Source organism: Harpia harpyja, chromosome 19, assembly GCF_026419915.1.
Source record: "Harpia harpyja isolate bHarHar1 chromosome 19, bHarHar1 primary haplotype, whole genome shotgun sequence".
Lineage (NCBI taxonomy): Eukaryota > Metazoa > Chordata > Aves > Accipitriformes > Accipitridae > Harpia > Harpia harpyja.
The window spans coordinates 19047896-19071509 of NC_068958.1; the positions used below are offsets into that span (position 1 = coordinate 19047896).

Consider the following 23614-nt stretch of genomic DNA (forward strand, 5'->3'; position numbering starts at 1 on the left):
TTTGGGTTTTTTTCCCTGTGATGTTCCTTGGGAGAGCAGAAAGCTTAGCAGAGCTGAACCTGAATGTTACTCATGAAGATACTATGTATAATCATAGTATTCCTGGTTTGTGTTGAAGAAGCTCTTTCTTTTCCAGGAGTATTTGATTTCTTTTTGAAGTAACAGTATCTCAAATACAATCTTATAACCAATGGCTTTTAAAAAAAAAACAAAACCAAACTTTTAATTACAGTTGAAGAAAATCTTAAGTGATGAAAATAGCTTTCATTTCACAATTCCAGTGGCTAGCTTGGTTCTGAAAACAGAAGTTTTCAAATTTTTTTTGAAGTATTAGTTGATCAGCCTTGTAGACGGATGGGGGCGTGTAAAAAGGAAATCTGTTAAGTTGGTGTAATGTATACAAGAGTAGATGAAAATAAGTACAGGCTGTAGTGTGATTACTCTTAGAGTGGGCTTAAAGCCTGTGAGAGTTTAACCTTTCAGCAGCAGGGAGTTGAGTTAGGTATGCTGACAGGTGCTGCTCGTTTTTCTCGTGTGTTCTTGCCAGGGCGCTGCTTTCCTGACCTGCGGTATCATTTGTTGTGCCTGGTTTTGTGCACTTTGCAGTTCTGGTGCTGTGTTTCTGTCCCATTCTCCAGCTCCCACCTCTTCTTAGTATGGCCTTCAGGTTATCGGCCTGAATATACTAACCCTGCTCTCGGTCATTATAAAAAGCTGCAATTGAGACATATTTTCCTTTTCTGGAAACACCTTTCCTTTGTCATGTTGAAGGACCCTGTGTAATCCACACTGCCCCAGCTGATGTTAGGCAGTGGCCTACTAGGTTTGTTTTTTGTGGCCTAGAATTCAGGTCAGAATCTTCTATCACAAGTCTGTCCTGCAAATAATTTGTCTCGATGAGACTGTCAAGTCGCTTTTCCTTTTGTTAAAGGTATGGCACTTTTCTGCAGTGATGATTCCTTCCCTCTCTTTCTGCACCAGGATTAATGCTTATCTGCAGGAAATGGTTGAGGGAGCTCACAGCAGGGGTGAGAGAAGTGCACTCACTTGGTAGACTGGGTTCTTTTTAGCGATGCCCATGTATAGGTTACTTAACAAAGACGTAAATAATTTTCACTAGAACTTTTTTCACAAGTGTGGCAAGCTGCTCTTTGGTGATAATTGTGTAGTCTCCAGACCTGAAGTGACTTCCCTGTTGTATGTCTTTCACATATTGTGTAGCAAATAACCTGAGCTGTAATGTGTTTTGAAAGAATATTCCCAACAGAATCATTAGTAATTGTATTTAACATATTTAAAGTGACTTTGCAGTTCTGCTGAAATAGAGGGATTATTTTAAAATAGCTTGTTCAGCCAATATGGGGAAAAAAATTAGAGGTTGATTGTGGAGCAATATAGATACTTGTAAATAGCCTTTAAAAGTCTGTCCATTTCTCCAGTTTACCTGGAATTGCTGGATGTGCTTTCGAAGTTCTGGCAGACTTGGGGCAGTACTAAGAAACTGCCAGCTGGTTTTATTAACAATATTGCAAAAATGCTTCAGGTAGAACATATGCATCCTAAGTTTCTGAGACTGTTCCTTGATCTTCGAGAAATACAGGTTAAACACTTCGGTGAGTTGTCTTTTTCCCTGTCATTTATTAAACACTTTCCTAGAGTTCTGCCTTTTTTTAATTACGCATTGAGTTCTGTTTGTGGGCTGTTCTAACTTCTTAGCTTTCTGCTCCATAAATCCAACTTTGCCCTTGCTGAGAGTCCTGGCCATACATTCTTTAATGGCAGCACACATTGTCTGTCTTTACTATTTATTTATTTAATTTTTCATTAGAAGTTGTGAGGCTTTAGAGTGAGAGGTTGAGCTTTCGCTTTTGGCCTAGAGCCAAAAGTGAACTTCTCCAAAAGATGTTTTGGCACCAAAAGGTTTCTTCCTCGGGAGGGAAACCCAGGCGGTGTAGTTGGGAGGGCATTTTGCTGCCATTGCATCTAGGATAAAAATCCACCCTCCATTAAATGGCATGCTTAACTCTCACTGCTCCCTTCCCCCCTCCAGATGTTATGCAATGCAGAAGCCCGGCTGCCTGCACACTGAAGCACATCCAGCACCGCAGGTTTGAGGGAGGGGGCTGTTAGGAGTGATTTTTGTGGTAAAGTTAAGTTCCAGGTGTTGACTACAACTCTTCAGTGTTATGTGATAGTATGGCCAGGAACATGTCTGAACTTGTCTGGACTCAGTCTACCTACATAAGAAACTCCTTCTGGAAACCCTTTGTGCTAATGTTTTAAAAATGGGGATTGTTTAGGTCAGACAGTTGATGCTGAATGAGTCTGTGCCGAAATACCTACTTAGGACAGCCTTCCTCACACAAGAACAGTTGTAGAACTCTGGATAGATGGTACCAGGGCAGACTGGACTTTTCGAAAGCACTTGCAAAACAAAACTTCATAAGTGTCAGCCTAGCCCTGACTGGTTTCCAGCAATATGGATTAGTGTAAATGTAAAAGCAGTGAAAACTTTGCACAGAACGTGCATTTTATTTTTTGTTGACGCTCACTTAAGGCCAATTTCATGAAAGTCATTAGATTCCTCCAAAGCTGGTATGGAAATTGCATAGTGATGAGGAAGAAGAATTATTTTTTTTAATTGGAGAGTATACCAACTTTGAGGGTGAGAGGCTGCAGCGTAAGGCTTGGAACTTCTTCAATTCTGTGAGAAAGTGAATTAATTTGATTTGAAGTAGCTAGTGGTGCTGGATTTAAAAATCCATATTTCAACACAGTTGGCTGTGAAGGGATTCCTAATTTGGAAGACTTAATGTATGTATAGTTCAGTAATTTACATGTAATATTTCTTTATGTTCTCTTTTTAGCTTTTGTTTAGAAAGCTGAATTTTTATTAGTCTAGTAGGTGTGATATTTAATTGAAATGTGTCAGATAATGATGCCTTCCATTGTGTATGTGTGGGAAAAGTTTTATTGTTGCTAACACTAGCCTTTTTTGATCTAGCTTTCTGGTGAAAAAGGTCTTTTTAAGGTCATTATTTGTAAGGTAGTCAGATCTCTTCTGGAGGTCCTCAGTTTTTTTCATATGCTTAGAAGAATTTGTGGCTGTATCATGGTTTAACTGGTACTCTAAAGATGACATTTTGCATGAAAATATTTATAAGTTTATCTCTGAAAATACTACAGAAATCTGCTGTAAAAACCTTTCTGTATTGTGTAAGATGTAGGGCATTTCTGTATGTGTGAGTGAGGGGAGCCAAGGTGAGGTAGGGATTAGCTAGTGGTGATACCAATTTTTACATCAGAAATCTGAAATTTTTGAGCATAGCAAGGAAAATGTATCTAACTTTTTTTTTTGCAAGTGTTTTATTGGTCTTGGAGAACAGACAGAATTTTGACTTTTAACAAAATTAAAATTGCCTTATAAGTGCACAGTTTTATCCCTGTGGGTGGGCTGTTTGAATTCTTTATATCAAATGAACCACCTATATTACCCAGAAGGGAATGTACTTGATTGAGAGTCTAAAGACATGTTTTAGCTAATAGCTTTTTTTAATTGCTTTTACACTGACTTTGTGTAAGTGTTTAATTTTTGCTTTCTAGCAAAGATGACAGGATGCTACTTTAAGTAAAACTTGGATCTGTGGATGAAAGCATATTTATTTACACTTGATATTAGTGCTGGAGTGTAGGTACTATTCAGAGAAATACTTGAAGCGTATTTAGGTAAGACATCAGAACATACAGAATTTAACATAACAGATTCAAATCAACAGGATTCATTCATACATGATGCATTTCCCACAAAGGGTAACACTAGTACTCCTGGTCTATCATGATTTTTAACCTTGCAGGTGTTTGCAGAACTGCCATTAAAAAAAAAAAAAGCTTGTAGATGTCCTCAGTTAACATATTTTTGGACTGCTTTTTGAAAGAAGCTCTCCAAGTCTGTGTCAGGCAACACTTGGGTTTGAAATGCTCCTCGGCTTGAACACAGACAGGTTACCACGTGTTGGCTGAAGGATAGCACTGGCGTGCAGGCAGGCTCTTCATCTCAGTGTCCTTGGCTTTCCTGCGCTTACTGTATTTAAAGAGTTTGTTGGTACAATATACCTAGTCATCCTACGGTATGGTATTTTTCCAGTCTTCAAATAGTTGTGTGCTATGTTTCAAAGATCTATGGAAAAAGCATATATAGAAGGCAAATGTAAGGACATGCAAAGTCAGACTGTGCAGCCATAAAGATTTGAGGCATTGCCTGTCAGAATATGAATATTGAGGTGGAATGTGGGGCCTTAGCTGTGCCATGAAGCTTTTGATTGTGTGGTTATATCAAAAGCCAATTTTACCGATTATAGTGTGGCTCTATGTGATTGGTCTGGTATAGACGGGTTCACTGCAACAAACTGCTGCCATTAAAATACCTGCATTTTTATTCCAACCCTTACTTAAACACCAGCAACCCCGCAAGAATTTGGTTGATCTCTTAAATGAAAACACTAGTTTTATATCATTCCCTAGATGCAAGTATGCATCTCTCCTATTACTGATCAAATACTTCGGATTATAGACCTAATATGGTGGTTAGATTTTTTTGTTGTTGTTGTACGTTTGTTGTGGGGGAAAAGTCTGTTCTTATCTGGTCTTATATCAAGATCTCTTCTCTAGTTTTTATTTGGAAATCCTGACTGAAGTGTAAACAAATTAATTTGGTTTCCTCAGCTGTTTGAAGGCAACATTTTTGTTGATGTCCAGTAAACTGATCAACTGCTACCAGAGAACTCTGATTTTCAGTAGATGTTCTGTCTTGCTACATTTACTGAGTTTTCCTCTTTCTCTCCACATGTGAGAAGTCAAAGGGAAGGTAGGATAAAACAACACACGGTGGGATTTTCTCTTTCCCTGAACTAATGAATATAAACCCCTCTTTCATGTTCATATTGGCACTGTTGGATTTGCCATAGAGATTATTACGCCATTGCGAGTGGGGAGTTGTGGTGTGTGCTTTACCTAAGAAGAGTTCAGGGGTCCCTGCTGTGCACGTTTTGTCTGCTCTTTGTCTCAGTCTGTGGGACTGCTATGATTTTACATTTGCTAATCTACATTCAGATAAATCTGAGGAAAACTTCCCACTGCTCTGTGTAAATCTCAAGCTTAGTTTTGATACTGCTTTCCTTTTGAGAGGGCAGTGGGGGGAATCCTCATGTCTGGAGGAGGCAGGAAACCTGAGACCTCATCTTTCAACTCAGTCCTCCTCCTTCCCTGGAAACTTCTTTGGGTTTGTTCAGTACTCATCCAGGCATCTATTAGGGAAGGGATAGCGGCGGGTGGGAAGTCATATTACTTTGCTTCTCTTCTTCCTGTATCAGCTGATAAAAACAAGAGAGTCTTGTGTTCTTGATGTGTCTTGGTACGCAGGAAGTTTTTTAAGTAATCTAGGTCTTAATGTGACTCTAGTCCGATTAATATTTGTAGGTGGTGACCAATTGAACTGAATCCGGTAAGAAGGGTGAAGTGCTTGGTTTAAAACATCGTTTGCGTTTTGATAAAGTTAAGTAGTAGGGAAGAGGGAAGATGAGGATTTAAACTTGATGGCATTCTTACCCTGAAACAACTGATGAACTGCTGTCCTTACAGGCAGAAAAGACACCATAGAAACAGGGCTTGTGGTTCTTGATGTACTGTTGCCAAAATGTGAGAACAGACTGGCAATCTCTGAGCTGTGGCTGCTGCTAAGCAGTGTGCGCATAGGGTCATTCATACCCTATGGCTGGGGAGCAGAAAATAGTTTGTAAACTGTTTAATCTGTTGTGGCTAACTTAAAGCATAGTGGATGTCGTCTTAGTACGTGTGAACTATTGTAGACTGTTGCATCTCTGGTGTCCGCAACTGTCCTCTGAAGCTACTAAAAATAACAAAATTGTAGAATTAATTAAAAATATTTTCTTGGACAGCTTTTATCTAGTGCATTAAAAAAACCAAACACACACCTCCTCTCCAGAATAACTCAAATTTTGACCTGATTATTTTGAATGAAATCTAGACTTTAAATATATTGTATTTTTAACTATGGAACATACTATAATTGTGCTTTTCTCCAAGTTATAAAACATTTAAAAATTGGGTGCATGTGAAATGGAAATGTAAGCAGACAACTGTAGCAGAAGGAATTGGGTACAATATAATTTTAGTCCAGCTGGACTGCCTTACATGCCTGAACTTGTTCTCAGACAGTTTCTGTAGCTTAATCCCCCTTCACTTTAATGCAGACAATTATAGATTGGTGACATAGTTTATACTGAGGAATTAGCAGTTACAGAATCTTTTGCGTACTGGCAGCTCTTGATTACTTTCCACTGGGAAGAGCTGTTGCCTGTTTTCAATGGCAGCAAGTAGAGAGCAGCTCCTGCTGTGACATTCTCAAAATATTTTACCCCACAGTTAAAGCTCCTGACCACCTGCTTTAGGAGGGTTCAGCTGCTGGGGATGGCTGTGTGGGGTTGTGCTTATAGCAGCATCGTAGTATTGATTCTGTCATTGAGACCGCTTGCCGTTGTTTGGCAAGGTACAGTGCTCAGCCAAGCGCAGGCACCACGATAATGGTTAAACTGCCGATGTGCATGTCTTTGTATGTATATAAAAGCCTGCTAAAGGAAAGTGATTCCCTTTGGTGGTTTGGGGTGCACTGAAAATGGTGTGCCTCTTCTGTGGCCTCTCGGTTTCTTTCCTTGTGCTGCCCCTGCAGAGAGCACAGTATTGCTTCTAGTCACCACAGGTTTCTGTCTTCTTCCTGGAACATCCCACTCGTATTTGGAACTGGCTGTTTTCAGCTAAGACAATGAAATGTTTTTCTGCAGCTTCATGTGAGAAAATAAATAAGCTTCGAATTAGCCAGCTGTTTTTTTCCCACTCCTTCAGCTGTGTAAGTTCAGCTTCCCTCAGTGGTCCTTTTGGATCATCTAACATCTTTTAAGGTAGCTCCCCAGCCTCATGGTTTAGTGTAAGAGAGGTTAAGAATGAAGATAACTGATACATAAATTTTGATTTCTGAAATTAAGTCTGCTGAAAGCTATTTGCTGATTAAAATTCCAGTCCTTCAAAACATCTTGAGACTTTCCACTTAATTGCCATCTGTCATCCCTATTGAAAATGTTTGAATTGAAAACTCCAGGTAAAAGTGCTTCCCTGTGGCGTAATGAGCATATCTCTTCCCCCTACCCCCTTCAGCTTTCTCTAAGGCTTTGAGTGAGGCGTCTCCTATGTCAGGAGCAATAGGATAGCTGTTTGAGATGTCCTAGGCCGTAGTGTTATCAGTCCAATTCCCCAGTAGCTGGGGCAAATAAAATCCAAATAAGATTCTAGAGACTAAGAAACAAAAAGAGTGGACTTAGGATTGCCTCATTTGGATGTCCTCCATATACATTTTTAGTCTCTCCCACCTGTATCATGTAGAGATGTTCCATTATTTAAAGTGAGAAATTATCCATCTGCTGCACTATTTCTTTTGCACATTTCTTTCTGTTTTTAACACCTTATGGGGTATTACAGTGCCTGGTTACATATTGCATTTGGAAAACGAGAAAAAGGTCTGTAAAGGTTGAGAATTCAGTTACGGAAAGAGTACAAGGTGTTCTACCTAACATATTATGTTCTTGAGATTTTATTGTACTTTTATATCACTGCTCAGTTTTTGCATTCCATGTTTCCAGGAGAATAATACCCACGTTGCTTTTCTCATGACAAAATACTGCACCATATGTGAGTGCTGAGGACATACAACGAACGTATATTACAGCTTGGGCACTTGCCTGGCTTTTCCCTCCCTCCACAGAGGGAGAGAAATGTAACTTGGCATTCACTTTATTACAGTTGCTCTGTACAGCAAAGTGACCGGAGTCCATTTGTCAAAGTGCTTTCTACTTGACTTAATAAATGTCCTCTACTTATTGTCTGTGTATGATCTAAGGGCTACATCCTGTGTGAAATTCTGAATTGAAGGCTAACTTGGTATTGCACTGAGAAGTCTAGCCTTTGCTTTTTCTGACAGCTGGGGAGAATCAGAGCACTGGAAACTTTCACCCATTAGCTGGTGATAGGTGGTGTGGCTGTAGGAATGGGCAGGAGCTAGTAACAACAAAATTTGCATGCTGGATTTTGAGCTTAAGCTGTGATTTGATTTGAATTTTTATACCACCACCACCCCCAATCTATCTTTCTTTAAAAAGAAAAAAAAAAATTTGGATCTTTCATCAAAGAATTTGACAATAAATGAAAACTTACAGGTTCCAATAACATTTGTAGTTAGAATTTTATTTTTTAAGTTGTTGCTTTCTACTGTAAATGTTTTTTGAAGTGGAATTCTTATGTGTCACCACGTACATTAGACAACCTGCACATCATAAGGGATTTTTTTTCAAGTTCAGATCTTTAAGCTGATGGATTGAGAACAAAACCACAATACCATTCCTTGTGTCTGCCATGCACGATGGCTGGTGGGAGCGGTGTGTGGGAAGGTTACAGCTGCTGGATGGTGGACGATTCTTCCAATTCACTTTCCCTCTACCTGTTTTGAGAATATCTGTTTGCCAGGACTCTAATGTCTCTTGTCTCATCTGTTATGACGACCTGTTTGCATTGCTTTCCTTCCCAAGATGCTTAACTTCTGTGTGTTGAAAGAATCATACGTTTTATTGGTAAGTGAAGGATTAGGTATTATGCGTGTGCCCTGCTTTGCATAAGGCTGCAGTGAGTAAGCCTCAGTGCTTTGGTTTCTTCATTCTCCTAAAAGAAGGATCTGATTCAATTAATAAAAAATATTTCTAATTACCTGTATATTGCTTTTTGTTAGGAGGCCTCTAGTTTGTGAATTGATTTGGAAGAGTTTCTTTTATTTTTGAATACTGCGTGGTGACCTAGTTAATTGGGAGTAATTACTCTCTAAATATATTGGTTTAACATAACAAAAGGCTGTCTGGAAGAAAATGGGGAAGGGAAGGAATGGCTCAAGATAAACCACCTCTTTGCAAACACTTAAGAGTTGTTAAGGGACATCTCCAGAGCTATTAGCAGAGAAGATTTTAACTTCACTATTGTAATTTAGCTCCTGAGGCTTGAAACAAAGCAGCAGAGCAAAAGAATTGATCTGAAAAGGAACACTTTCTCTGGTTCTGCGGGTAGTATTTTGTTGGAAAAGCACTTGACACATAACAGTCATGGGTGCCCTTGGAGAGGAAGGAGTGGGATACTGATAATTAGAATGGATTTGGTTGATAATATGGAGCTATAACCTTTATTTGCTGCCTTCTCCCATCTCTCTTTCCAGAATCTTGCTCTTAGGACTAAAATTGAGCACTGTGTTGATTTTAAGTAGGCTCACCTCATCGCTGGGGTGACTTCTGATTGCAGGCTTTTTTCAGGAGTTTGAGCCTAAATCCTGTCAGACCTGCTCAGTAAGTATGGCAGAGCTACAAACTATTGCAGTCCAGGACTGCTCTAAAAATGGAAAAATTGCTTAATTTAGGAAAGCTAAGGAGGGCCTGACACCTGAAGGGCTATGTTAAGAAAGAGATGTATGGCCATCCCTGTAATTACGAGAGATCAGTCATGTAAATTACACTGGCTGGATTTGGCATGCTCATCTTCGTTTCAAAGTTGTTTGGCTTATAGTAGTAATTTATCTCATATGGCAGAGAGCAAAGGGGTAGTGTGGTGCAAGGCACACCTAGGAGGAGTAAAATAAAGCAGGCATGGATGTGTAAGCAGAAGTCTTTAGATGATAACCCCTTCCTCTCAGCGGTCTAACTCTTCATTCCTGTCCCTGGACTATCTGCAGTTTATGCAATGCAATTACAGCTGGGGCACAAGAGTGAAGACCTGGAAAAAAATTTTTTTATATATATATATACTAAAAAAAAAAAAAAAGAGTCAAACTTCAGGGCCTTGAGTGTGTTTGACCTTGAAGCCATCTCTCTCATTAATGCTTGCATTTGCTTGTAAACTCCACTAATGTTGTGCCTATAGTAGAAAGGCAGAGCAGCTGGATGTACTCCTTTGTCTCAAAAACCTAAAAATAATCAGGTTGCTAATAGTTGGCCTCTGCAAATGGCACTCATTTTCCCCAAGCAAAGTACTGCATTCAAACTGATACTTGGGGGTTTGGGGGGGGCAGCAAAGGAGGGGGAGTGCTGTCTCTTGGAAAGAGTGGAAACAAAGCTAAGCAGTGATAGGTTGCTGGCTTTGCTGGTTGTGTAAGCAGAGAACATGACTAAAATGTGAGCGCTGTGGGTATCTCTTGCAGCAGAGCGGTGCCATGCAGCCTCTCGGTGGCTATCTCTTAGGGTTGTCTGTGTCAAAGAACTTAAGTCAGATTTGCTTTGTCATCCTGACTTTGGCTCTCACCACTTTCAATTTCTCTTTAGTTTCTGGAAGCTTCTTTTTAATTCTCTAGTGGGAAGGCCAAGATGTAGCCGAACATGCAAAAGGGCTCACCCCAAACAAAACCTGCTGCACATTGATCAAAACGGTGGGAGCGGGAAGGTGGGTTTGTGCATATCTGATCACAAAAGGGTGGCAAATCTGTTTTTCAGCATGTGTTCCCCTTTAGTTAGTTTTTAACTAAATGCTGCAGAGGACTGGAGTTGTTTCCCAATGGCAAAGCAAGCAATGAAATATGACACAGGGAGTGGAAGAGGGTTGGCAGAGGGCCTATGTGCACAAATAGCCCACTACCTTTTGAAGCTTATTTACAGCCAAGCAAACAAAAAACAGTGCAGGCTGCCTTACAAAGAATTACAGTAGAAATCTTCCCTTTGGAACTTTTAATTTTTCCTCTCAACGTCAATAAAAGGTCATTACTACTGATTCCAGAATCATAACTCACACAGTGTTGTGGTATATCTGAACATGTATTTATGTAGTAGTGGATTAGGAAGAGAAAGAGCTGTATTGCTGTCTTTTGTAGCTCTTAGAATACCTTTTGCCTTGGATTGCTGTAATACAGGAAGAAATCCTAGTGAAAACTAAACTCTAGATCATTGTGTTAGCTGGTTGATCGAACAGGAGTCTCTTGGCACAGCCCTGTTGTGAGTTATGTAAATCTTGTGCAGTGTATAAGCAACAGGCGGTTGGTGACGTAAAACTGAGCATTTGTCTCTATTTATTGGCTAATGTGACATGCACCCTTCCTGTAGCATTTGACTGAGCTGGCTGTATTAAATATAGCCCTGACACTCCTAAGTAGAAAATGCCTCAAGCTGAATAATGGTTTCTGGTCTGAAATTCATTGTTCTAAACATGGAAATCTTACACGGTAGCTCTTCTGTCTCCCCTTCATATCAAAGTGCATTCTGTGTTGATGGCGAAAGGTCTCACTGCAAGGCTCAGTTTGCTGAATTTGCCAATCGATCACTGTGGCTGTGTTGTGCAGAACATTCCTCCAGTGCCTCCTAACACTTTGGCTGTGCGCTGGGAGACTTAGCAGAATGTCAGTAACTCCTGCGGTTAACACAGCGTGATTATCTTCTGTCATTCGTGATGGATTACCAAACTGATACATCTGTTGTTTAGGTCCTCTCCCACCCGCCCCCATTGCGGGTGGCTCGCAGATCTGCCTAATACTGCTATTACCCCCTTTGACCCAAGCTCCAGTGCTATTAGCTACTACGCTTGGGGTCTCCTATGTTTTCTGTGAGGAGAAAGCAGTGATACTTCTCCCGTGCAGTTCTGATTTTATCCAGAATGTCTGGTTTTTTCTTAGGGGTGTTTTTTTCCCCTTGAATGCTGTAGGAATTGAACAGGAGGCAGTTTCTTTGCTCACCGTTTCAAGCCTCTTTCCAGCTGGCAAGCAGTCCAAAAAGCCCTATGTTTGCTCTTTCTCAGGGTCATGCTGCAAATGTTTCTCTTGCTTTCACCTTGGCTTTCTGGCTTTGGTTTAGACACATGACACTCCACCACACAATACAAACCCTCAGTTTATCACTGTACCCATATAGCACAGCTTCTGGCTAGCCTTCTGCATGGCTTTGTTTTAGGTGGTGGTTCCCAGTTCTTGAAGGTTTGGGGATTTTTTTCTATCCTGCTCAAAAAAAGCAACACAGATTTTTGTAATCATGAAGGCAGTTGTTATGCCCATTGCATTTGGTGAGATTTTACTCATCTCCATTCTCACAGCACCTACTCACAACATGTAAATTAGGGCCACAACCTCACAGACATGCGTAAACAGAGGAATTACATGACTTGCCAAACGCTTATATAATAACTTAATAGTATATCGTGGAACGGGAGCTAAGACTCATGAATCCTCTTCCTGTTTGACTGTTCCTCTTTTCAAATTAATCATCATACGCGTTTCAGCTACGCCACGACTCAGGAATCAATAGCATTTGTGGCTTTCTGAACATCCTTAATATATCACAGACTTCCACTGTCCTTTGTCTTTATTCAGTAAGAACTTTTGACTCAGATGGTTTATAAGTTCCTTTGAGTTGTGACTATCCAGAGCTGAGCAGGCACTTTAATGATTAATAAATAGTCTTGGAGTACTCATGGCTCATACATGACCATATGTTTCAAAAGCAGCAAGGCTTGAGTTGTTATCTGTAGCTACTGATGTCCTTTGGCCCTGAGAGTTATCACAAGAGTGTTCTTCGTGTTTTGTTCATCTTGTGCTCCTTTTGGACCTTTTGTGCCAAAATAAAACGGAGAGGTTCGGTCCTTTAGAAATTAGCTTGGGAAACAAGGCTGGTACAAATAAACTGCCCTGTTGTTTACATGCTGCTGCATAGCACTTCCCTCAGTATCTCTTGAACTTTTCTGCAAATTTCATAGAGAGCTAATGCGGTAGAGGTCTCCAAGACTTCTAAGTTCCAAGATTTCTAGTGAAAATAAGAAGCAGAGTAGAAAAGTGATCTAAAATAGTGTCCCCGGTGAGTAAAATGCTGTATTTTGAGCTCTGTTATCTTGGAGAATCCATGTGTGATAGAGATGAAAGCTTTAAAAAAACATAAGCAGCAGAGCTAATAAAGTCTGGATAATATTTTTGCTTAACTGTTTAGGATGACATACGTAAACCTGTGAAAAGGACCCGACCCACCTGTACTTTGGGTTGTAATCTGCTTCTTTGCTTTCTAGGAATCTACAAGCCGCCATTGGAGCCTACTATGATTTCGAGAGTCCAAATATCAATGTACCCTCCATGTCCTTTGTTGAAGATGTCACCATAGGTGAAGGAGAGTCCATCCCTCCTGATACCCAGTTTACAAAAACATGGAGGATACAAAACACAGGTAAGGCTTTTAGACTGTAGCAAAGTCCACGTAGCATGTATTATGTGATAGGATGGCAGATCTACATGGAAGACATGCTGGCTTAAGGCAGGAGGTTCATGTGTGCTTAACTTGGAATAGAGCCACCCTGCTACTGAAGGAGGTAGGCTGCCAACCTATGCATGTTCCCCCTTCTTATGTTGGCACAAGCATTTTGTGGCAAGATGCACAGCTCAGTTCACCAGTCTTGTTCTTCATGCCACCACACAAACAAAAACTCTAGGAAACTTCTAGATAAAAGAAATTGAAGTACAAGTTGGTTTCGGGGGGGGGGGGGGGTGTTTTTTGTTTTTTGGTTTTTTTTTTAATGGCAGTAATTAGATGAGAAAATAGATTAAGAATCCTTAGCTAGTCATGTTTCTGATAACTTGATGCAAACAAATGGAATACATTTTTAAGTCAACGAAGAGGTTGCTTTTAATCTCAAAGCCTTTTAGCTCATGACCAGCCTGTATATTACCACTGCCCTTCATTACACCATTTCTCTGGCCATCCCTGTCATTTGGTCATTCAGCTTTCTATAGAACTGTATTCTCTGTGGAGGCAGTGATGCAATGATCTGAGAACAGGTAGCGATGCAAGGGTAAGTGGCAGGTACCCTTTACTTTTTAATACACTTTTGACAGAATTGCTTTTTCATGCACTGAGAGGATGCAAGGCTGGAGAGACAACATTCCAGTATGAAATAAGTCAAAACAGTGACTGGAATCCAGGAAGTGAGATTAGGCAAAATGCATTCTCAGTGCCTGATCTGTTGGGATGTAGTCAGAGAGAAAAATAGGATCCATGGATGTAAAGTGGAATACCTTGTCTTCAAGTGTTGCAATGACAGGATGTTGCATGAATGTTTAAGCTGTGTGTCTGAATTTAATTGACCTGCTTGCACTTTTGTGAAGAAGAATGATGGCACAACAAGGTATAATATCATGAATCATCATGAGTAAAATTCAGCTGTGTTAGTATTCCTACTTGTAGATAACTGCAGTACTCAAGTGCTGTACAGATTTGTGCTGAATATCAAAGTATAACAGAGACTAAAACCATACTAAAAATCTAGGAGTATTTCATCAGGACATGAGAGGTGAGAAGTGGGGGGGGTGTTTAAGAGCACTAATTTATAGAGACTGTGTTCTAGAGAAAGGTCTTAATTATTTCAGTTTCCTTTTTCTGCCTACATTTGTTTGACTTAGTTCAATGGAAAGGTGACACGTATAGCTTGCTCAAACTCCAGTAATGTGAAAAATTGACTGGCAATTTTTTTATAACCGTCTCAAATACAGGTCTTACAAATGTAATAAGTTTGACACGTCTTGTTTCTCCACTGTTAGTATCTTAATTTGCATGTATTATGACTACACCCCTATCTTGCTCCTTTCAGACTCCTTCCTCTCTTGTTCCTCTGATGTGCTCTTTCCTGCATGCAAATTCAGCCTTAATTTAACACCATAGTTCAAGCAATGTTTCATTGTTCTTGGAATGTTTGACCTTCTGAAATCCATGGGCCTTCTAAAATGAGGAAAGGGAGTTAATCTTGACTTATGAGTTCCTGGCAAGGCCAACATTTGTTTTGGCTTCTGTGCGGGTTAAAACCTCACTTCTTAAAACGTACATCTGTACTCTGACAGTGGTGCTGGAGGCCAGATCTTGTTAAAACCATGCTGTTGAGGCATGTTTTAGTTAAATGCAACTTCACATACAGTGTTATGACTGTGCAGTTTAAGGAGGACCGTAGCACTTTAAAACCATTTTATGGTTTAATTAAGGTATAATATCAAAGGACTATAGTGTTTCCAGATAATATCTGCTTGTTAAGTAGATAACTGAAGCAAAGCCAAGGATTTTAACAGCTCTACAGGAACCCTTGATTAAATGACTTCAGTTCTAGAACACGAAATACCTGAGGCATGTGTCATTGAAGCGTTTAGTGTCTGACGAGTATGACAAGCAGAGCTCTGAGAGATTGTCAGTTTTAAGCAGGCAAGCAGTAACCTAGGTTCAGTCAGGTTTTCATATGTGTTATTAAAAACTAATACCCTGCTCTGATACCTTCCAGGACGGTGCTTGGCTTCTCTGCCAAAAGACCAGTTTGTATAGTAGAACCATTGCTGAAAGAGCAGCAGGATTTAACAGACTTATTTCCTCTTCCCACTCTACCCCCAGCTGCTGCTGGCTCTGCAGGACAGTTACTACAATTTATCATCTCCTGAGAGATGAGTGTACTGAAATAGAATGACATAATCATCATTTCATTTTATGGGGCTTATCAGTTGCAGTGTTCTAGGCACCTTGCAAGCCTAAAGCCATTAAAACCGATAAAAATCACATAAATTATTTAAACTAAACCATGTTGCTCGGCTGCCAACCTTTTCAGATGAGACTTCATACTCAACTCCCACATGCCATAGTCTGAGGTCAGCTAGTCACTCAGCTCCTCTTTCAGAGACCTCCCCATCTCAGCACTGTTTCCAACTGTAGTGATATATCCCCCACTCTGAATATCCCACTTCACGTGTTCACGTCATGCTTTCCCTGCTAGATTGTGAATTCCAGAAATAAGGACTAGACTAGAAAACCAGTCCCTGCCATGTCTTCACTGAAGTATCCATAGGGATTAAATCAGAAGACAAGCTTTTGCAAAGGGTGCTCTTTGGGGTAACCTTAACCTAAGGTCAGATCAGCATCCACCATTCTCATCTCGGACCAGATATAGAGTGGTTCCAAGCTTCTTGGTGGCTCAGGCTTTCCTTGGCTGTTTCCATCGACCTTAACCAAGCAGGAGGTATTCTTAAAGTCATTGGCTTAGTCATGTCACATTCTTGGGAAAGAAGCAAAAGAAAATTACGCTAAGCTGATTTTTCACGAGTCTCAGAAGCACTTTCCTTTTTGTCAGTCCCAGTACTTGTTATCTTTGGCGAAGATGGCTGTGCTTGCATGCAGTAACTGTTTTCTGTATCTCTACAGACTGCCAGGTCATGCAGTCAGTCCCAGTATCTGCAGTCTAAACATTGATCTCCACAAATAAATCCTATGTTCACAATCTTTTCTACCTTTGCACAAGGCTGAGAGAAGGCTTGGTGCAAGAAGGGAAATAAATCCGTTTAGAAAATAGTACTAGCTCTTCAATTATAGTTCAAATTATTAGTTCCTCCTGAGACTGCTAACAGGCTTAAAAAAGAATGAAACCCTGAAAGAAAATGTTTCTAGCTCTTTGTGTTAATAACATGTATTTTGATGTCGCAAGGCTCAGGAGCTGCATGTAAGGAGGCAGAAAGAAATGGGGGGGGGGGGGGTGTAACAACGACATCTAGGTCTGACCTCATCTTTGTCTATCGCTGGCAAAATATATGTGCATGTCAGTTATGTTGGGGGTTATTTGAAGCTTTTGAAGCTGTTACACTGTGACTTTGAGAATTTTTCTGTGCAAAGAAGACCCAGAGATTATTCAAACAGAAATACAAATTGTCCTGCTGGTCTCAGAATGGACCAGTTAAGCCTTGTCTGAAAACTGTATTCTTCTTCAGCATCCATTGCTGGCTGTGTTATGTGTATCTTGGTATTCCTTTGACTGTTCAACAATTGCACAACTGTTTTAATAAGCATGTTTCATCCAGTCTTACACAAACAGACACAAAGCTTTTCCTGGTGCACTGTCAGTAATTCTTTCTTCTGTTTAATCCCAGGGACAGAGGCGTGGCCCCCGGGGGTTTGTCTGAAGTATGTCGGGGGAGACCAATTTGGCCACGTAAACATGGTGATGGTCAGGTCCCTGGAGCCCCAGGAGATTGCAGACGTCAGCGTTCAGATGTGCAGCCCCAGCACAGCAGGAATGTATCAGGGACAGTGGCGAATGTGCACCGCCACGGGACTCTATTACGGAGGTGAGTGATCCCTTTTCCGGAACTTCAGGCTCTTCTTCGTGGTGTTCCCACTGCAGACAAAATGGATGCTCCTGGCCCCTTGCAGATGCTCTCCTGATAACCACATGGTGAAGGTAGAGGTCTGCCAGCTCTGAGACTAAATATAGAAAACAGAGAAAACATCAAGTGAGCTGCTTTGTTGTCTTGGTCAGCACAGAACTGTTTTCTAAACACTGGAACAAATTGCAGATTACACAAAGCTCTGAAAAACAAAGGGACTTGCACAGTTCTCCTGGAGACTCTTTCCCAGTTGGTCCTTGTCGGGATTCTTTCCCAGTTTTCCAGCTCTGAACATCATGAACTACATACAAGCATAAAATCTATTCAGTTGTGAAAACCTCATCTGAGAAGTTAAGGCCCAGGTTTTAATACAGTAATTTGGTGCATCTACTGTGAACCATTTTTCTGTGTTTAAAAACCACTTTCTGATATTTTGCCTGGTGCCTCAGCCTGAGCCACCGACATCTTCATTCATTTGGAGACTTTGTCATTTTTAGCCAGCTTTAGTTTATACTGTGAACATCTTTGTGTCTGTTTTGGCAGTTGGGAGTATCCCAAGTTACACGGGTTTGAGTGAGAGATGTTAGCACTCGCAGTCAAAAATAACTCTTTGCTCAGAAAGTAGTACAGGGTTTTTGGCAGAATTGTCAGTAAACGCACGACTCTCCGGTGTTGCAAGTGGATGTAGCTTGTCCCTGAAGAAGGGGGATAAATTTCTCTGCACAGGCTGAAAGGCCTGTTCAGCTTGCACTGCCTGCCACAGGCCTGTGTGTTTCTAAGCCGAGGTATTCCCAGCTGCCGACAGTTTAAGATCTTACTAACCCTCCTGAAGCTGCACGTTTTGAAAGAAAATGACCTACAAATTAAAATCCCTTTGGCTACCGAGCTTTGAGTCAAAGGTGCCCTTCCCCTGCGATTTAATTAATGGCTTTTATGCTACCTGTCCCCCAGAGGTTAGGCCCAACAGCTGTGTGAGGGCCTGGCAAGTGGCCGGGGCTGTCGCCCGGTGGTTTTTCATCCCGGCACGGCTTTGGGAGCACCGGGGCGAGCGGCCGGGACGGGCGTTGCGCCGCGGCCGGGCAGCAGGGGGCGCCGCGGTGCCGCTCCGCCTGCGGGCGGCGCGGCCCGGCCGCGGGAGGGGTCAGCGGGCACCGGGTGGGCGCGGTGGCCTGGGCTGTTGTGGAGCCTTAATGGTATTTGTAAGGGGGTTACAGCCCTGGCAGGGTGCTGGGGGTCCTTAAGCAAGTCGTAGTTTTGTAAGGTAAAATCCCACTGTCTTTAATTGGGTCGTAAAATGCAAACTAATGAGCCCAGCCCTGTTAAACCCGGGGAGGGACTGGAAGCAGAGCTTCAGTGAATTAATGCTGCTTGAGAAGCCATGGTGGTAAAACCGAACAGCAAAAATACCTGCTGTCTCTTCCCCCAGGCCACCAGTGGTAGCACGAAAGAGCCCCTTGTAGGTTAGCACTTGACTGCAGAAAACCTGGGAACAATTACATGTGACATGAGGTGCTGTTATTAGATCTGCTGAGATGAGATAAGGTATTGTTGCTGTTCTTTTTAATTCTCACTCTCCGTGCAGCAAAACAAAACTGGAGCACATTTAATGGAGAGGTGAAAAAAAAAAAAAAAAGAAAAAGAAAAAGGCAATAAAACTGAATTTGGCTATGTACCAAGAAATGTATTTATGTAAATAGACCAGAATGTTTGCATGACGTGTAAATGAAATGGTAGGTAAAATAACAATGTTATCTATGTACAAGAGACAGACACGTATTAAGAAAGAACTGTAAATATGTTTCTTATTCTAACCAGTAGTTTGCGAATTCGTGTAATAGTCTACCAGGCCTGGGTATCTTATCCACCTACTCTGAGTGTTTTGGAACTGGAATGGAGATATTTTGCAGTGAATTGTCATAAACATAATTACCTTCTAAGTCACCCTTTTGTTGTTTTATTTTAATAATCAAGCCTTTCAAAGCTAAACAAAAAACATTGCCTTTTCTTTACTCTCAGAGTAGAAGATTGGCAGTGATATCTTCTGGCTTTCATTTCAGTCTTGCTGCATAGCCTTAGATAAAGTCATTTAAGGTTTTATTTTATTCAGTGCATCCTATTGGTAATCTGAAGTATGGAGCTTCAAGTTGTCATGTCAGTTTGTTTTCTGTGTGTTCTTAGCTGGTTCATGTAAGTTCAGTAGGAGTAAAACTTGCCTGGATTTCTTGAAAGATTGGACACTAAATTAGGGTTTAACCAGTACTACTGATGCTTCATAAAAATGTATTTTAAACAATAAGTCTTTTTTCTTGCTGTTGTAAAGGATAGAATTCATGTTCTGTTTTTTTCCTTCTGCCCCCTTCTTCATAAACTTCATCTAGTGACAACCCGAGTGTCTTTCTTTTTCAACAGATGTCATCTGGGTGATCCTCAGCGTGGAAGTTGGAGGACTTCTAGGTGTAACACAGCAGCTGTCATCCTTTGAAACAGAGTTCAACACGCAACCGCATCGCAAGGTAGAAGGAAACTTTAACCCATTCGCCTCTCCACAGAAGAACAGGCAACCAGATGAAAACAACCTAAAAGACCCTGGGGGTTCCGAGCTAGGCACAATCAGCAAAAACACATGGGGGCCTGCTCCTGACCAAATCGAACAAGATCAGAATGGACTGTCACAAAACTCTGTAAATCTCTCCCCCAGCAGTCACTCGAACAACTTGTCGGTAGTGACATACAGTAAGGTAGGTGCCCTGGGAGAACAGGAGAATGGGTAGGTGATGAGACTGTGATGTATGTAATAGTTCTTCGTTACAAACTGCAAAGCCCTTCCCTTCTGCTTCTGCCAGACCTGCTAAGGAAGGTTTTGAATTTGACTGTCTGACTCTGCCAACTCCTCATGTTATATTAAAATATTTTTGCCTCTGATAGACTCTACCAGATCCACCTTTTTGTTTTTGCTTCAAGTCCTTCTTAAAATTTATATAATCTTGTCTGGGTGCTGTAACTATTAGCGGCTGGAGCCTGCTCCAGTTGCGTGTGCAAATAAGTCAAAATATCTCTCTAGATGTGCTCCTGAGTTTTCTCTTTTCAAAATTATGTACAAAATAACCACACCCCCAAAGCCTAAGATTAACCAGATAACTTCTTTTTAGCTGGTGTGGGGAGACTACAGAGCTCAACATTTTGATCCCAGAAGCTACCTGTCAGGAACAGTCAATCAAATGACTATTCCTGTCTGTGTCCTTGTCTTGTTTATAATTGTAGGTGACTTTTAAATTATCTTTACTTTAAATTCTCTCTCAAAAGCTTGCTTGGTGGATGCTATATGAGTCTGAGTGATATTTTGACTGTTTTTATTTGCTTGTGTGTGAAAAATGAATTGCAGGATTATTTACAATTCAGAATCCACCTGTTAATGCAGCCAGTATGTGTAGGTGTGTACTGTCGTATGTCAAACTAGTTTGATTTTTAAAATCTTTTAAAAATGCTTTACTGTACTTTAAGCAGGCTGTGTAGGACAATAACACTTGGTTGCTGAATGACTTAATAAAGCCCTAATGTTAGTTCACCTACAGCACTTTAGTTCCTAACTGGATGAACTGCCTGTCCTCTACCAGTGGATCATATTTTAGTGACCTACTTTGCACCAGGGCTATGCATTTTTTTACTGATGGCATGCTCGGGATTAACTGTTTGACAGACTACCAATGACCTTTTTTGTGTTTGGCACCCCAAACATAAATTGCTATAAGCTGTATTGGCTCCTGCTTCAAGATTCTCGCTCACTAAAAGTGAAATGGATGGCTTAGGAAATGATTAAAAAATAAAGCCTTTCACCTATCAGTTCAAATACAACCTGAATTAGCAGTGACTGAAAGTCACTGCCTTTTAGTGGTTGTTTGGTGGATAGCGGTATTCCCTGAAGAGACAAGACAGGCCATTGTCTGACTGCAGAGGCTGTCTATATACTGATATAGCTTCTCTGCATAAACTTTATCTCAGGTGCTTCAGGTGGGGAGTGCCGCTCTGCAGCTGTCTGTTGTATGTATCCCAGCAAAGATTGGTAACAGCTCTGTGTATCTATTGATGAAAAATAAAAAAATCATTTATCAAGTACAGCTTTGGTGAGATAGTGTACTTACCTAAGCCTTTCATAGCTAAAATACTAGGTTTAATTTAGGTGGGAAAATTCAATTCCACTTTTGGTGGTCAGCTTTAGGCTGGAGGTGGCTTTTTTTTCCCTTGCCTATTTTCTGAGTGCAGAGCTTGGCAATTGCTTTGTAGTTGATTTGCACTTGCAGGTGGATAGATGTGGAACTGCTAATATATGCACTTCTGAGAAAGTTCCTGTGTTGAATTTCTGGATGTGGGGTTTTGGCAGTAACGTGGCCTTCAGTTTTCGCTAGGTCTCTCCCAGTGGTATATATCCTTACCCTTCCCAGTGAGAGCAGAGTGGTGTGGGCACCGGGAGGTAAAGCATACCAACAGACTGTCTTGGCTGAGGAGTAGATGCTTTGTCTTTTCTAAGAACATAGGTGTAAGAAACTGATACCTATTGGAGGTGCAGAGGACATAGCAAAGGTCAGCTATGCTGTGGAAAAGAAAAGCCAAAAAGGAGAGTGAAGCACTACCAGAGAGGATTTCACTAAATTTAAGTAAGCTGGTTTAGCTAGTAACCCAAAGTTCACGATCAGTACTCTTATGAGATATAAGCCATTATAATCTAACCTCAGATGTAGGGTAGGTGGCCTTCCCTGCCCCCCCCTTTTTTTTTGTTTTGTTTTGTTTTGGGTTTTTTCTTTCTTTTTGTATTTACAGAAGATTCTTGGTGGATTTGAGGTAGATTATGTGAGATAAAAGCAGAAATCTTGTTTCTTGCTTGCTTCAGAAGGGATAACGTTATGGTCCTTTTTGGAGATGGGGTGGGGTATGCGAAAGTTCATTGGGTTTTGAGGTTTTTTTGTCTCTACTACAGTGTTTCTATTTGTGACATTAACAAAAAAACAAGTTAGCTTTTCCTTTGGAAGCTGTTATTAAGGTAGGTCTGAAGATCAGAGTCCTGTTCCAGCCTTGCCCTTCCCATCTAGGGCAGCAGGTGTTCTGCCACAGACTTAATATTCACATTGGTACAATACTGTTTCTGTAGTGAACAAGTCTGAGTAGGTTTGACATCCTAGATACTTGGTCTCGTTTAAAATTGCCAGGTGAACATGCTCACCTTCCCTGGTGTAGGTCTAGCGCTATTGCATGCTTTCTTCCTGCAATCTGGAAATCCTTCTGGAAAAGAAGATGTGTAAGCAGTATCCCCAGCTGGGGCTCAGATTAAGTGGAAAAGGTCTTACTGGAGGTGATGTCAGAAGTATTAAACCACACGATCAGCAGATGGTGTTCCAGTACCTGTTAGGAAAAGCTATATCTGGCCCATCTTCCCCACTTCCCTGGGGACTTGACCTGTACTCTGCTGCACGAGAGGGGGAAAGAAAACTACTACATGTCAAGCTGTTGTCTTGTGATTGAATATTGATGTGAAAGGCTTTATTTCAAGTTCTAGGAGCAGACAAAAGAGTACTGTGGGTTGGTTATGCAGTTGCACGTTAGGATTCCTGGATTTTATTTATCTTGGGCAGGACCTCTAATAATTTTGTCTGCTTTCATGTACCCAGAGAATGGAGTAAATCCCTAGTCGTGTTTGACACACCATTTGGTGAGACACAGCAAAGGGGATGGGTAAGGTCTAGTTAAGGTGTTCAGAAGGGCCTATGTCCTGTATTTAGAAGTAATATAAGCCCTTAAATATTTCTCAGATTACTGTGGAGGCTTCCTCTCTGCCAAGAGATTGTGGAGAACCCCAGTCATGCACTTGCATGAGACTATGAAATCTTTGAGATAAAGCTAGCAGTTTCTGGCATCTGCAGCTGTAAAACATACTAGAAGTTGCCAGACCTTGTCTGTATTAGTTCTCCCTCTGGTGCAACTGAGCAGGTGTGACTTGTCCTCTAAAATTCCCCATTGGAGTCAGGATCTCAGCGACACTGACGTGCCATCTGCTGCTGGATTAGACAAGTCTGTCAGTTTCACACGTGGAAACATTCAAAATGCTTTTATACAGCAGCATAGAGTACATGGTTTGGATGCTGTGCTCAGTGAAGCAAACTTTCCTAGCAAAAAAACAAAACAAACAAAACAAGACACTGAATTCCCTATAAGCAGATAAGATCAAACCTGTGGTATGGTTGAAACAAACTGAGTGTGATCTTTATTCCTGCTGTAGTGTATGCCTTCCCTGGGTCCACCCTGCTCACCTTATCAAATAAACTGCTGGAAGGTTGTAGATCAGGGTCTGTGTTCAGGGCATTGCTTTAAGCATGTTGTTGT

The 23614-nt window shown here is 41.0% G+C and overlaps 1 protein-coding gene across 4 annotated transcripts in view; it reads left to right on the plus strand.

Moving 5' to 3' along the window:
• The window catches only part of ILRUN (inflammation and lipid regulator with UBA-like and NBR1-like domains), a 33252-nt gene that overhangs the window by 1865 nt on the left and 7773 nt on the right, over positions 1-23614 (plus strand). For all 4 annotated transcript variants that reach the window (XR_008239447.1, XM_052816036.1, XM_052816034.1 and 1 more), the window contains exons 2-4: positions 13132-13286; positions 17006-17203; positions 19652-19980. Coding sequence is in view for 3 of the 4 variants with exons in the window: in XM_052816036.1 (XP_052671996.1) it covers positions 13132-13286; positions 17006-17203; positions 19652-19980 (682 nt within the window). In the remaining variant the exon portion in view is untranslated. The remainder of the gene's footprint in view (positions 1-13131; positions 13287-17005; positions 17204-19651; positions 19981-23614) is intronic.